The 14,662-nt window shown below is 46.2% G+C and overlaps 1 protein-coding gene and 1 long non-coding RNA gene across 3 annotated transcripts; both read right to left on the bottom strand.

The window, feature by feature from the left end:
* Positions 1-507: 507 nt before the first annotated feature.
* LOC119144962 lies at positions 508-9,340 on the bottom strand. The gene is made up of 3 exons (XR_005103259.1): positions 9,051-9,340; positions 8,422-8,585; positions 508-736 (listed from the first exon to the last, which is right to left on the bottom strand). It is a non-coding gene; the product is annotated as an uncharacterized LOC119144962 (long non-coding RNA).
* Positions 9,341-10,735: 1,395 nt separating this feature from the next.
* Positions 10,736-14,455, bottom strand: LOC119145568 (somatostatin-2-like). 2 transcript variants are annotated; one of them, XM_037382171.1, is made up of 2 exons: positions 14,267-14,455; positions 10,736-11,077 (listed from the first exon to the last, which is right to left on the bottom strand). In XM_037382171.1, exons 1-2 carry the CDS (start codon positions 14,366-14,368, stop codon positions 10,862-10,864), a joined length of 318 nt encoding a protein of 105 aa, XP_037238068.1. In that variant the 5' UTR covers positions 14,369-14,455; the 3' UTR covers positions 10,736-10,861. The 2 variants fall into 2 exon arrangements, with proteins under 2 accessions (XP_037238068.1, XP_037238069.1); XM_037382172.1 differs by lacking the exon at positions 14,267-14,455 and adding an exon at positions 12,298-12,641.
* Positions 14,456-14,662: the final 207 nt, after the last annotated feature.

Here is a 14,662-nt window from a genome sequence, read left to right as displayed (position 1 = left end):
CATCAGTCAGAACCTGTACATTAAAATGCCTGTAGCACTCCAGGGAAAAAGAAACCAATCCACCAAGCAGCCACCTGTGCTAAACTTTTGCTTACCATCTCAGTGGAATAATATGCTTTTCCCAACTATTTCAAATCAACCCCCCTTCAAAGAAGTCTGAGATCCCTGATTGTTCTCCTCTCTTTGGAGAAGAAAATAAAGTAATGTCTAGATGCACTGCCTTTTACAAAGGCTGGCCTCATCTATCTCATCTTTAATGTCAAATCTTTCTGCCCAAAAGAACTGTAAGTGTTCTAACTGGACAGTGTCCACCAGTCTAGATATAAACTCATTTTTTTCCAGAATTCCACCCTGAAGTTCTTGTTTCTTGCCCTAGGGAAAAAAAACCAAAAAAAAAAAAACCAGAACAAGAAGCCCACCAAAATGCCAGGCAGGAGTTCTGTGCTGCATGGACGCTCAGCTGCTTTGCTCATTTTTGCTTCTCTCGCAGAAATCTTCACAAAGCATGACCAGCAAAACATCCTTTGCTCCTGTGTGCTTTTGCTTTGGGCAATGTCAAACATTTGGATTTGAGGTGAGATTACTATTGTTTCATAGAGAAATTTAACTTTGTCTTTTAAATGAGTGGGACACTTACCTGGGCTTCCTTCTCCTCACTTTTCAACACAGTTAGTGAAATCCGTAACAGCGAAGTTCCAGCAGGAATCCTGAACAAAGCTTGAATAACAGAGGGAATCTGCAAAAAGAAAACAACAGCTTTTAAATACAGTTTTCAACAAAACACAATTAAATAGAAGCATTACAAAGGAGGAGTGAGCTTGTGCCAACACAGCACCATATTCTGTCTCAGAAACATCTGCATTTCAGAGATAGGGAGAGCTATAACCTGACTGCACAAAACCAAATGCTCAGGTGTTGGTACTCAAATACTCCCTGGATTAAGAGGTTACCTGACTGCTGAGTGTAAGTGATTACATATGTGACTTCTTCACAGCTGCTGGACATATTGCCACCTGTTTTTACCTACTAACAGCAGGCCTACCACTTCTGGAACCTCAAAGCTATATGCAGAAAAAGTCCACTAGAAAGTGTTGACGTACCCTGGAGGCACTGGGCCTGCTGGCAAGCAGAGGGAGGCTTGACGGATGCTATAGCCTCTAATTTAAAATCAGGCACAGAGTCTATGAAAGTACATCCTAAATTGCCACAGCCATAGTATCTGCCAGTGACTTCCTAAGGCATAACGCCATTAACAAAGACCTGAAGACTTGCTAGGGAAATAGGTCTGTTAAATTAGCCCATATTTACACCTCTAGACTTGAGAAGCAAATTTGCAGCTGAGCAGGATCTTAGCATAGAAGTGGTCAAGTCCTTGGGTATGAACGTGGCTGAGATGCCCACAGGAGCCCGGTTCCAGGGCCACCTTCTGCTAGCCAGCGCTTACTTTGCTCTAGCAATGCTCAGCTTCACTGGAAAGCCAAACAAAATCATTTGGCTATAAGCAGAGTAAATTTCATACAAGGATTTTGGATCTAACCCAGCTTCTCACCTGAATGCCAAGGCACTCACTGCACAGAGTACTTAACGGTTTTAGTCAAGCTCTGAGCCTCCTTAGCTAACAATGTAAGCCTAAAAGAAGAAATTCTGGATGGTCAACATGAAAATACTTCAGGTACATGTCTGTGGGGCAGGCAAAGGGGAAACAGTCTTGTTATAGCTTGTGTTTATCTAAAGTGGCAAGAGCAATATAGAGCCACCGAGCAGCCAGCAAATTAAAAGATCATTGCATGTAATTTAAATGTTCAGCTGGGATCCCCTGAGGCCCAGTGGGAAGAATCTCTGAGGAAAGGAAGATATTTTGTTTGATGTATATTAGCAAGGAAGAAACTAAGCCAGAGCACTAGCAACGGCTGGAAGAATTATTCTTGCTGAAGTCAGATTACTCTAACTTGTCCATTAGCTTCTGCTTAGCAGCACTGTAATGACCCAAAATTGCAGCTGACAGATTGGTGCTGAGAGTTTGTCTCATTGAGGCTACTGCATGTGGATGGGCCATTATTCTTCCAATTTTGGTCTCTGATGCCTGTTAACATACATTAGGCTTTTCCATATGGTGTTTCTTAGCCTGGTGTCCAGGGCAGCTGCCTGGGCCTCTGTCCCCACCCACATGCTCAGGCCCTGTCTAATGAAAATGGATGATGGCCCCAGCTTAGTAATGGGACACAGATGGACCAAATGATTTTTTGCTTTGAAACATATTTTCATTTAAGCAAGTCTCCAAAGACTGTGAGGTTTTTATTCTTGTATCACTGTAATATTCCCCCCTAATACACTGCAATCTTCAGACAGGTGAGGAATTCAAAGTTGCAAACTTTCAGTTTAACTGGATCTAGAAGTCTACAGACCAATGTCCTGTTCTAGAACTGCTGTTCTGTTGATGCCCTCGGCAGTCACTTACATGTTCTCTCACTTTCCTCCTCTCCTACCTCACCTCTTCTGCTCATACTGAAAGATCTTCAGCATGAGAAGCAGCACTTTTTTTTGGCAGATCTGTTAAAAGAAGGCCTGACAGGCTGTTGAATCAGCTTCAGCTGAGGAACTGTACTGCCTCCTTCAATAAAGATAGTAATGATAAATTAAACAGCTGTTGTATTATTATGAAAGCTTTGTGTAGACACAGCAAAAGAGGCCTCCACAGCTACACATGAGAACACATGACTGAGGGGACTGTGTAATGGGCATGGCAATCAAGGGTCATTTCCCAGTAGGACTCCTCATTCTTAAAGTTAAAGTTACTCTTCTTGTTAATAACGGTATTCCAAGAACAAACAGACACAAGCAGAGTCCAAATGCCAGAGAAGAGTCCAACACTTCCACACAATTTGTGGGAAAACAAAGCTCATCTTTCAGATGACACCAGTGTGGTACCATACACCCGCCAACGGAAGTGCAGAGCTGAGGTATGCAGTAGGCAAACACCTGCTGTAAAATGTAAAATGCTGTAAAAATACAGGGAGCCACCTGTATCTTGGGCCAACTGTCCTGTGCCATAAGTCGCCACTGCAGGCCTATAACCCAGTGGTGTTCTGCAAACAGCATTTCACACACTTCTTACGCTAACTTGCTCTTGGTGGCCAGCCTGGGGCATCTCATACTTAGTTCCATGCAGACTAGACAGGATGCAGCTGCAGCCTGCATTGCCACAGTGATCTGGGAAGCCACACAGAACAAACTGCCCCTTGCTGACTGCTTTGGTGAGCCACTTGCACTGTGGTACACGCTCTAGGAGATGGAGTTCCCTCATGTTCTGCATCTGTACTCTGCACTGGGAAGTTCCCAACAGCTCACTAGTCTCCAGCTTCCCACAGTGCTCCTTGTTATTTGTGGTTTCTGCCCTCATGCTAAGTCTTTTCAAATAATCTGGAAATAACAGTCTTAATGCTAGGGCAGTGTCTGCCCATGACATCTCATTTACCAAGCAGTCTATCTTCCCGGAGAGGGGAAGTCTAGTTAAGTGTTTCTGAGGGACAGGCCAGGTGTCTGCATGTGTACGTGTGAAAACGGGATGGGACTCAGGATAACAGTTCTTCTCGAATCTCTCAGCCTTCATTACAATTCTTCTTTTAAGTGCCAGCTCTAATTTATGATCTGCCGTTCAAAGGCTCTGAAGGCCTGCAGCTACAACTGACCAGCTGTCAGAACAGGGCTTACAGAAACAGGAAACATATTAACCTGTCTATCCCCCCTGTCTAGATCCCGCAACTGATAGAGGAGCTGACAGAGTTAGTTCTTGGCATGTTACTTCCACCGAGAGCATTGCCTGGGGCTGTGACTGAAGGTGGAGCCACCCAGAACCAAGTGAAGATTGCCCAGGGGCAGTAATTTGGACATAGCTGTCTCTTGTGCCCAAGACAGAGGCTTCCCGGGTTGTGGTCCCCACTTTCCTGCTTGCTTCCTGCAAGATCTCTGGTACATTAACTGGTACTTCGCTTTGTCTCCTGTTAAATAGGAATGGTTATTCTTGGTTGATGCACGAGAATGTTGGCAAAGATGGATCATCTCACAGAGACTCCTTCATGAAAACTGCTAGTTAAATGAAAATGGAAGCAACTACTTATCTGAAAAGAACATGCAAATACAGACATGCACAGCCACTTTCTCCTCACAGCAGCAACACTAATTTCATATTTTATACCACAGCAACAACATGAGAAGATTGAAAAAATGCAAGCCTGCCTGTGACTAAATGGTTAAAGGGTGGGAGGACATCCCCTTACCTCACTCTACTGCATTTACGTACCCTCTCATGCAGCTTCTGAGTCACACACTATTTAGACAGCTTTGCAATATGGAGACGTTCCCATTTTTATTCTGGAACAGAGCAAAAGGCCAGCAGTGGCATTTTTTCTCAGTCGTTCTGCTTCTAGCCCACTCTGTCCCACGGCATGACAAGCTGCCTTCCAGCACTGAACAGGGTTCAGTTATCCTTTTTGGAAGAGCAATCATAAGGCACTTTCCAGCCCGCTGGCTCCCAGCAGTGGGTAAATTCATCAGTTCACAGGTGAAGATGAGCATTGCTTGCAAGCCAATATTTTAGAGCACAAAGACTGCTGTTTGCTCCCCATGGTTCTGGACTCCTGAAGTGTAAATCCATGGATTTTTAGGCAGCTGCAGTTCCCTGCCTGTACACCTGCACCCAAACTTCTGTCAAGGCACCTCACACCATGGGACTGATTTGCCTCTGACTAGATTAGCAGCACAAGGCCAAGAACAGAGGCAGAGCTCTCGAAGCAAAAAAGGCTTGTGTGTAGATGTGTCCTGACCTCTGGGAATCACTCTGAGCAGGAGACTCGCTGCACAGACTCCTGTCCCAACTGGAAGAGTTAAAAGCTCTTACATTGTCACAGAAATATTCTCTTTTCCTTTTCTCTGTTAAGCTGCTGCCTGTGCTGGGTTCACTAGCTAATGCAGATCAATACATCCAGTGCAATCTAGACAATCTGCTCTTGTTCAAATACATAGTCACAGCAAAATCAAGCAGATTTGAAGACTCCTCCTTCTATGCAACAATGACACACATATATATACACACACAATGTGTCTAAAACTATGGACTCTAAAACCATCACCGAAGGGACCGAAAGTGTCCTGGACAATTTCTGGAATGTACAAGCCAGGAGTGGGCAGCTTTCCACAACCATAAATCCTTGGCTTCTTCCTCTCTGTCAAGAGACTAAGATACACCATCCAAGTGCAGGCCAGTGAAATCGACAATTTTTAGCAGCAGACTTACCTAAGCAGCAAACAATCTTACAATAGGAAATAGGCCCTACCTCAAGCCAAATTCAACAAGGTCTCAGCTGTAAAGATTGCTTTTTTTCTTTTTTTCTTTTTTTTACACTAAACATTAATTGGTTTAAAACAAGAGTCCTCCAGGTCCCCAAGGTACTGCTACGACATAAATTCCTCGTTCCCAGCTGAATGCCCTGAGCCCAGGGAAACACTATGCTCTCTCCTCCGGCGCAGCTACTTACTCCCTTGTGCACTGTGGTCATTCTCTGGGGAGGTGGAAGACATGGATTTGAATTTTTAGATTTCCTACACCTCCCAAATGCCTCCTCTGAGACTTTCTGTGAGCCCTACATAATTTTAACAAGTTGGAAGCAGACATGCTGGAAAGTTTGAATCTAGATTGAAACAGCTCTCTCTGAAGCTTGTATCTTAAGGGACTGAAATGCTGCCTTTTCTCTCTCCAAAGCTCCTATCTTAAGGGATTGAAATGCTGGCTTTTTTTCATCTGGTACCTCCCTCCCAAGGCTGCAAAACAAGACACAAATCTAATGAGTGAGAGCTCAGTCAGCTCCAAAGGTGCTGGAGTTAGCAGAGGAATACGCAGATCAGACAAGCTTGTTACAAGAAGGCTCACTGGCTCAGCACAGGTAGTTGAGCTGATTTCCCTTTGCAGGGGGTACAGCTGCTCCTCAGGAGCCTGGGTTACAGGCTGGTAGCTTCTAGAGTCTCTGCTTGTATTCCCAGGCTTCTGCAAAGGGCTTATTCACAGAAGCTGCTTAACTGCGTGCTGTTCTCCATTAGCTCCTGCCTTGCTCACATGACACAGGCCCTGACTCAAATATTTCCTGCTTTAAGGGCTCCGTGATTATTATGAAATAAAAAGCAACTTTAACCACAGTAGATATTCTGCAGTAACACACCGTCAGAATCTTCATTCTAAAAGTTTCCCCTGTGCTGAGAAGTCCCAGATTGCTGTGTGTCTCTGGATAACTGATTTTTACCTACCTGCACTTCATCATCTACTGCCTTAGTAGTAACTCTGACTGTACTCCTTATGAACCTCTGAAGAAAAGCTCCACCTCTTAAATCATTACCGGAACAGTAGAGAGCACCTTCTGATTTCCCATCTCTCAGGCATTTACAGCATACAGACTTCACATTACAGTTTCACCCAAAAGCGTAACACGTTAACACTCTCCGTCCTTCTGACCTAGTCTACAAAACCTACACTGCGCTGGTAACTCCCTCTCGCTCCTGGCATCCTCCTCTCAAATCCCTGTAAGTTCTATCAAGGTTCAGCAAAGACAGGAAAAATCCTCTGCATAAAACATCCTCCCAATTCACCAAGAGGTCATTTGTACTCAGGATTTGCTATGTTGCACATGTCCTACATGAAGCTACTGTACATTCTGAATGGGCAAGGTAATAGCTTCTTTCACCAAGCAGTCTTTATGGAATATAAAATGCATTTACAGTCTGCTGTTGCTGAGGGTTTTGTGAATACAGGAGCTCAGAGAGGTAACTGAAGTTAAATATTCAAAGCCCACTTCACAAGTTAAGAGATGCTTTCAGAGCTCAGAGAACAAGGTCGCCAAACAAACCATTTACATTGAGTGAACAAATGCCATGTTTGACCTGTTATTCTTCCATGCAAAAAAACCTAGTGTGGCAAGAAAGTCAGCAGAGCCACAGGCAGAGGTACGTGTGGCATCATAGTTAGAACAAGACACAAGAGCAATGTCTCTTGGGTCGGTATGTCCCACCACCAAGCCTAAGGCATAAGGCAAATCTCGTAGCCCATACTGCCAAGATAGATAGGTAAATAAATAAAAGCAGCACTTTTATTTCACTCAACTCAGTGGAGAAGAGATTCCCCTTTACTGCAAACCCAGCTACTCTTTTCCCAGTTTGTATCTGATTGCTTATAGGCCATCAAGCTCAAACCAGGATTTTTATAAATAAATGGACTCACTGCTTTTCAAACACAGGTTTCTTGTTTCCGAGCAGAGCCAAATATGGTAACAACATAAGACAAAAGACACCCTGTGCAACATTAGGTTTCATTCTCCCTGTGATACAAGGTTTAACCTTGATTTTCTGTAGCTGTAAGCAGCGCTAAAGGTGCCTCACATGCCATGCATTGTTTGAGGATGACAGGCATAGGACCACCAAACTAGGCAGTACTGTTGTGCTCCCACTAAATATAACTCCCTTCACCAGCTACCTGCAGACAGACAGGATCTTTGTGAAGTCTGGTCAGATTGCAACTCTCCTTTGTCCGAGGCTGAAAACGCACACAGTGAAGTATTGATTCCCTGCTAGCTTGCCTGACAGTATATATTAAAACAAGATCTTCACTACTAAAAGAACATACAAACAAGTCACCACAGAGGGTACTAAATTCCAAATTAATACCTCCCCAGTTCCTCTGCTGTATCTGTCCACATATGCGGATGCTTTGATCTCAGAATAAATGAGATTTACGCTGTTTTCACCAAGGAATAAGCTACTTTGGACTACTTCACTTTTATCATGGGATAGGATATGCACACATGGAGTTACCCCTGGGTACTGAACACGCTATAGGCTCACAGCTGAACTTGTCCCCATGATAATTTCTTCAACTTGCCTGCAACTTGATGCATAAGCATGAGCTAGCTTGAGGTTAAAAAAATAAAATAAAAAAAATAATACAGTGAATATCAGTGGACCATACATTGAGGTGAGGTCAGCACTGTGTGTGCTAGCTGACTTTAAAAGTTTGCTTTCTGGCATAATTTTTACTTTTTAATGTGTCTTCTTCACTTGTTTAAAAATCTGGAGATAGCTCATAGGTATTATTCACTTGCTCATACACAACACACAATTATTTTGAGCTGTGACATGATTTTAAAATTAATTGGCTATTACATCTAACAAATAATATAACCTTACTCCTTTTTGCTTGACATATATGACTTACAATTTTTCTGTGAAAATTTGAATAGAAAATGCCCATATATGATGTTATTTATAACCCTTCGTTAAGCCCCTCCCATTGAATCTGATCTATCACGCTACACTCCCTAATATTAAATGCCATCATTAGGCAAGATCTCACATTGCTTCAGCATCAGCACATTGGCTTACCAAGGAAACTGCAAAATTAAATCCAACTCAAACACCGATTTCAGCACTGATGAAAGAAGCTGCTTCAACTGTGTTGGCCCCTATCCACAGCATGTGCACTGGCGATGCAGACTTCCCGCTTGGTGCTCAGCCAGTGTGCCTCAGCCTACATTAGCAGGAACCATCTGTAGGGATGAAAGAAGAGTTCAACTTCCAAATTTACTTCCAACCTTGAAAGCAGACAGACTACTCTCTCCTCCAGGAACCACTAAATAATACAGCATACACAGTCTGCTGAACAAGCAGTCTCTGTTAGGGGCAATCTCTATATCCGTGTGGACAAGGATTTCTCACAATGGGTTTCTCATTTTCACTACACATTGTCTTGAACGTCATTATCACAGACAAGTTCTAATGGTGGATAATAAGGCAACTCTTATGAGAACACTTCAGGTACTAGCATCCTGGTTGGTCTCATACTGCTACACAGGTCTTAGTAACAATAATGGCTATAGTTAGCTCTTATACAGCACTTGTCACCCACGTATCTTACAAAAAATGATAAAAAGAGACAAGAGTTATTACCACAATTCATAGACAGGGAAACTGAGGTATTGAAAGGGAGGTAATGATAAAATGTGAATACCAACAGCAAAATGAGGCATAAAACCAGGTCTCCTGCGTCCTAGCTGGGTACTCCAGGCAACACAGTTGGAAAGCTCCACATCACATTACCCATATACTGAATCGCTGAGTTCCCCCAGCAAGGATCTTTTTTCATTATGGAGTGAAAAATAAAACAAGCCACAGGGCTCTAACTCCTCCAGCAAGCCAGAGACACACAGCCAGAAATTTCCATGGCAAACGACACAGCGAAAACACAGCCTGACACAGAGCTAAGTGGCAGTGGCAAGCCAGCCCGTCTAGGTGCCGGAGAGGTTGTATCACTCATTATTCAGGGAGAGCGGGGGAGTTGGAAGTGCTACTTCAACTGTAAGAAAACAGGCTGGCTGATGATTAATCCAAAACGCTGCTGTTGAGATGAGCAACCTCATGGTCACTGACCTCCAAAAACAGAATGTAAAGGTTCAAAAGTAAGCCACTGCAAATAACTACCTTCTCACCAGTGGCCAGCCAGGCCTTTGAGACAGGCTCAGCAACACACAGCTGAAGTTGCTATTTTGTGTGGTCATTCCCAGCAATGTAATACAGCTCCAAAACTCAACCTGTTAATACTAAGAATTAAAGCAAATAGAGCAACTGAATTTCATACCTTTTTTTTTCTTGCCAGCATGAGAGACCAAAGCCTCAGCAGTCTCCTTTAGAAATACCCATGGTGAACTCAAGCATGTCTACCATTCCTATCTCTACATTACCTGTCACCTCTAAAAATAAGGTTCAAAAAGCCCTGCCACCTCTAAAAATAAGGTTCAAAAAAGCCCTGTCACCTCTAAAAATAAGGTTCAAAAAGCCCTTCAGCAACAAAAAGAAAACAAAATAAGAAATCCAACAGGCCCTATGACTCCAGCAAATGGCACACAATAAGGTAAGTAACAGATATGAGGTGTTTAATTTTTCTTTGTTTCTTAAACAAGATGAGAAGACACCGAGAAACCATGAGAGAACCAGAGCAGAGTCTGAGCTGTTGGCCCGGGATCACAGCCAGCTTATTTCAGCCAGTTCCTGCAGCGCCCGAGCACCCCAGTACCTGCTCTGGAGATACCTGCTGGTAAACCAGAAGTGGCCAAGGCCGGGCTGTGGGCACATGTCCCCTCCCCTCCCCCCAGCAATGCCCCTGCACCCCCACCCACGGAGCACTGTCTGGGTGCTTCGCTCAGCCACCCCCAAGCCACAGCCAGTGTGGAAAGGAGCAGAGGGAGCTGCTCTCCCACATGCCCAGGACCAAACCGCCCTCTCCAAACTGTGGCCACGTTACCTTACCCTGGCCAGGGGCTGGCGCCGAGGGCCCTCCTCACCCGGCACCACGCCTGCTGCCCAGGGCCTGGGCCTCGCCTCACCCCCAGCGGGGATGTGCACACCCACCTGGTTCCTCAGAGGCCGAGGGGGCAACTGCAGCTGCCTTAAGGATGGCTGCGCCCCTGACAGCCCCCAGGGAGCTCTTCCCGACAGGGGAGAGAGCCTTAGACCCACAGGCACGCCTCGCCGACGCGAAGCCCTTTCCAAAATGGCCACTGCCCACCATGGGCGCCCCACCAGATGGCAGCCCCACAAAATGGCTGCCGCCAGTAGCCAGCGGCTCAGCCCACCCACCATCCCCAGTGTGGCCACACTCGGCCTGCACCAGCCCAGCGGGGCACAGAGAGGCGGAGACCAGTCCCGAGGCGCCATGCTTTATTGTCAGGGGTGAGGAAAAAAAGGGAGGGAGCTCACGGGCCGGGCAGCTGAGGGAAGGGGAGGGTGTTGGTGGGCAGGCGGCCCGGCGGGGTCAGGCCGGGTGGCACTAGCAGGAGGTGAAGGTTTTCCAGAAGAAGTTCTTGCAGGGGGCCTTGCGGTCCCGCTGTGATAGCTGGGTGAGCCTCCCCAGCACCGCCCGCTCCTCCTCCAGCTTGCCCTCCTCTTCAACGTCAGGGGACGCCGCCTCGCGCCCCACATCCACGCTGTCCAGCAGGCCCGCCAGCATCTTCAGGATGGCGTCTCGCCGGGCTGTGCTCTGTTCCTGCGGGCACACAGCAGGGGAAGGTGACGGACAGAGGCCTGGCCCCCACGGTCAAGGCAGCGGATGCTGCATGGTGCAACCCCCCCATGCAGCCCCTTCCCGTGTCCCTGCCTCCCCCGTACCCCCTCCCCAGGGCCGGTGCCTGCCTGCAGCAGAGCTGTGCCAGGGCTGAGGGGTCTGGGCTGCAAGGGACCCCTCCTCCCTTCTCGCACCCTGCCCAGCGCAGCCGGCCAGCGGCGGACAGGCATGCATGCCATGTGCTAACTGCAAAAGAGCTGCTAACAAATAGGCATGAATTGGCTGTAAAATCCCTTGCTGCCTGCACTAATTAAATTTCCATGAATGCCAAGCTGCCTTCCCTCCTAGTGCTCCCTCCTCGGCTCTGCCTGCCCAGCGCCCGCCACATGAAGGCCAGGAGGAGGCACGGAGTCCTGGGCGATGTCAGATTCAGCACACTGGCGGCTGCAACCCACCATAATATGCAGAGAATGAAATCTAACAAAGGAGAGGGCTGGGTGGGAGGTGAGAGGGATGCACGAAGTGTCTGGAGCAAAATATTTAATTGACGGAGACAGGCAGATTGTATTTCAAGCACAAGAACCTGTATTTCAGCAGCTTGACCTTGGGGGGAGGTAGAATGGAAGAGGAGTTGCTGAGCTCCGTCCCTCTGCCACGGCAGCCCACAAAGGAGCACAGCCTGTGGTTTGGGGGGTTCCGTCAGTTACAAGCTGTGAATGACCTTGTTTCTCTTAACTTAACATGCAGTAAATCTGAGGAATTACCTCTTGCCCGAGAATTCCTGGTCTCTGTGACTGGTGCTAACAGAGGCAGCTGGTACTGGGCAAGCTGGGATAGATGGTTTGACAGGGACAGATCCCGTTTCCCACGCGGATGGGAATCTTGGAAGTGCATTTGCATGTCACTTCTCACAAATGCCCTGTTAACTGCTGGGACTGCTGCGCTTGACCAATGGCCCTGTCAGCACCAGCATTTGCTAAGGACCACTTGGTAAGCATCTCAAAAAATGGATAAATCCAGGCAGCAGCAAGTACCTTGAGTTTAAGTTACAGAATGTTTATGGATATTTTTAAATCACTTTCTTAGCTCTACTAAGCTCTAGTTAGTAGTAACTAACCCTGCTTCCACACAAGAGAAACTCGGGCATAGAAAAATTACATGCTGTGTTTGTAGCAGAAGATAAAAGCCAGTTTGTGCCTGACCTGATTCCTGCTCCTGTGCTGCAAGTACAGAAGTGTCTTAAGCCTCTGGGAGACGGACTGGGACTGGGGAACCCAGCTAAGCATGTCTCTGGGTCACGTCTTCCTCGTAAGCTTCTTTCCTGGCTGTAAGTGCTATGCTTTGAAATAACCTGCTCCAAGCAGAACCGGCAGCTTCAGACCCAGGGGTGGGAAAGGCAAAATTCAGCCTGCTGTTAGAGGATATTCCTTATGCATCATCAGCTGTGGCTGTTAGTGAAACCAGGCAGCTCTTCCCCTGCACTAATCCATTGCTAACATCCCCTCTGCTCTTAGCTGTTCCTGAGCTGCAAGAGATCCAGACTCTTTGGCAGCAGCTAGAGATCTTAGCAGGGGTGGGCTGCGGCACACCTCTCCGGAGCTGCTCAATTCCCTGTGCTACATCCACCAGTGCGTCAGAATGCGCACAGCTTTCCTTGGCATTGTTATGCATTTTATGGTGGTTTATCTCTAAAATCCTTATATTCTTTGTACTTAAAACATTTGTCTGAGTTATAGCAGTGGTGACTACAGCGATTGGTTCATCAGTATCTAAGAATTTTTCAGTTTGTAGAATGGTCTAAAGAGAATCCTATCTACTATAATTATACCATTATTTAGTAAGCAACAGCATGTAGAAGACTAAGAGTCATTACACTTGAATTAATGTTTACCAAGGCTTTGTTTACCAATTTATTCCCTACAACTTGTTTCTTTTTTTCCCCAGCAGCTAGGAATTGCACCAGAAAGAGTTTACTTTTTAGGTACTGGATTTGTTACCGTAAGAATGTACAGCTGAAAGTTTAGTTATCCCCAGAAGGGTTAACCCCAGCCAGCTGCAGAAGCCCTGATCTCTAACAGAATGCCAGCCCTAGCACCTCACACTGTGTATGCTTCTTTCTTGCAGCCAGTTGTTAATGGGATGTGAGCCCACTACTGAAGCAGCAAGACACTGATGGATGAGCTGGAGCCAATGCTCAGACAGAAAAAATAATGCGAATACGCACAAAGGAGAAGTTAGTGCCTTTGAAACCAACACTGGGATCCTTCACTTCTCTGGGTAGCTCCTCTGCAGGACTGAAACAACAGCAGCCGTACAGATACAGTGTGACCCGGACTGGTAGTGTGGGGCGACTAACCACGGCTCAGAGGAACATCAGGGATGGCAAGGAACATGAAGGTGAGAAAACTGCACGGTGAGAACAAGCAGAACAGAACGCTTGCTTGTGATTATGTTATGCTATTGCTTCCTACCCCTTTGGCCTCTTAGGGAAACATTCCAGCAAAACAAAGTTATTATAGTGCTATAGCCATTATAATACTAGAGTTTTGCCAGTTGGTAGGATAATTATATTGCTATAATAAGTTCTGCCACTGCACAGAGCTGTGCTGGTTCGGAGTGTAATTATTCTAGCAGAACTATGTCAGTATAACTCCCCTTGTGAATACTACTCTGGAAAAAGCAATTTTATTCTGATATAATTACTTCATTTATTATTCCTCTGTTACTTTCCTACTGAACCCATCTTTTAAACAGTTGTCCTTCCCATGAGTCCTATTTAAAATATCATCTCCCTTGATCATTTTACCAATTACGTATCTTTTCTTTCCCTCCCTAGTACTCTGCTTTATTCTCTCATGCTGTACCCTTTCAGCAGTATTTTTTTCTCCTTTTCCCTCTGCTCTGTTCTTTTTAGCAGTTTTTGCTTAGCACAGACTCCACTTTTGCAGGTCTCTGGCATCTGCCCTGGTACCTTTCCGAAATAAACTGGCTAGTAAGATGTAGTAATATCCTGTGCTTCAGCAGTGTGTGAAGCCTTGGAATATAGGGGGGTGACAGAGTCGTTTGCATCAGGTAACACCGAATTGCCCCTATTACCCCCTCCCCTGGCTCCAGCCTGCTTCTGCATGCTCCCACCTCACCCAGCTCCTGCACAGGGTGCATTATACTCACCCTAGTGTTCTGTATTGCGAGTCTCTCTTCTCCAGGCAGTGCAGTGGCTCTCACGCTCCACACCAGCAGCAGAACAGACGCCAGGCTGGCCACCAGCTGCATGATGTACAGGCTGTGACTATGCTGAATGAGGAAGACTGGGAGAGAGAGCTGTTCCTGGGCTCTCTTCTGCCTCAGACAATGGCTGCAGCCCCTTTTATAGCCCTCCCCCTAGCCCAGTGGGTGACGCAAACAATTAAGTCTATATCAAAGGCAAATTAGACTTTGGAGAGGTTGTTAACACTTGGCTGCTTGAGTGGGATACTTCAGTGCCTCTGGGCTTTCCATGTGCCAGACCTATAGAGACTAAGGAAGCAAAGGTTTGGGACTCTCCAGTAACATGCTGTTTCTTCACTC

The sequence above is a fragment of the Falco rusticolus genome, chromosome 3 (genome assembly GCF_015220075.1).
Source record: "Falco rusticolus isolate bFalRus1 chromosome 3, bFalRus1.pri, whole genome shotgun sequence".
Taxonomy (NCBI): Eukaryota; Metazoa; Chordata; class Aves; order Falconiformes; family Falconidae; genus Falco; species Falco rusticolus.
This window is presented reverse-complemented; position numbering and strand designations above follow the sequence as displayed.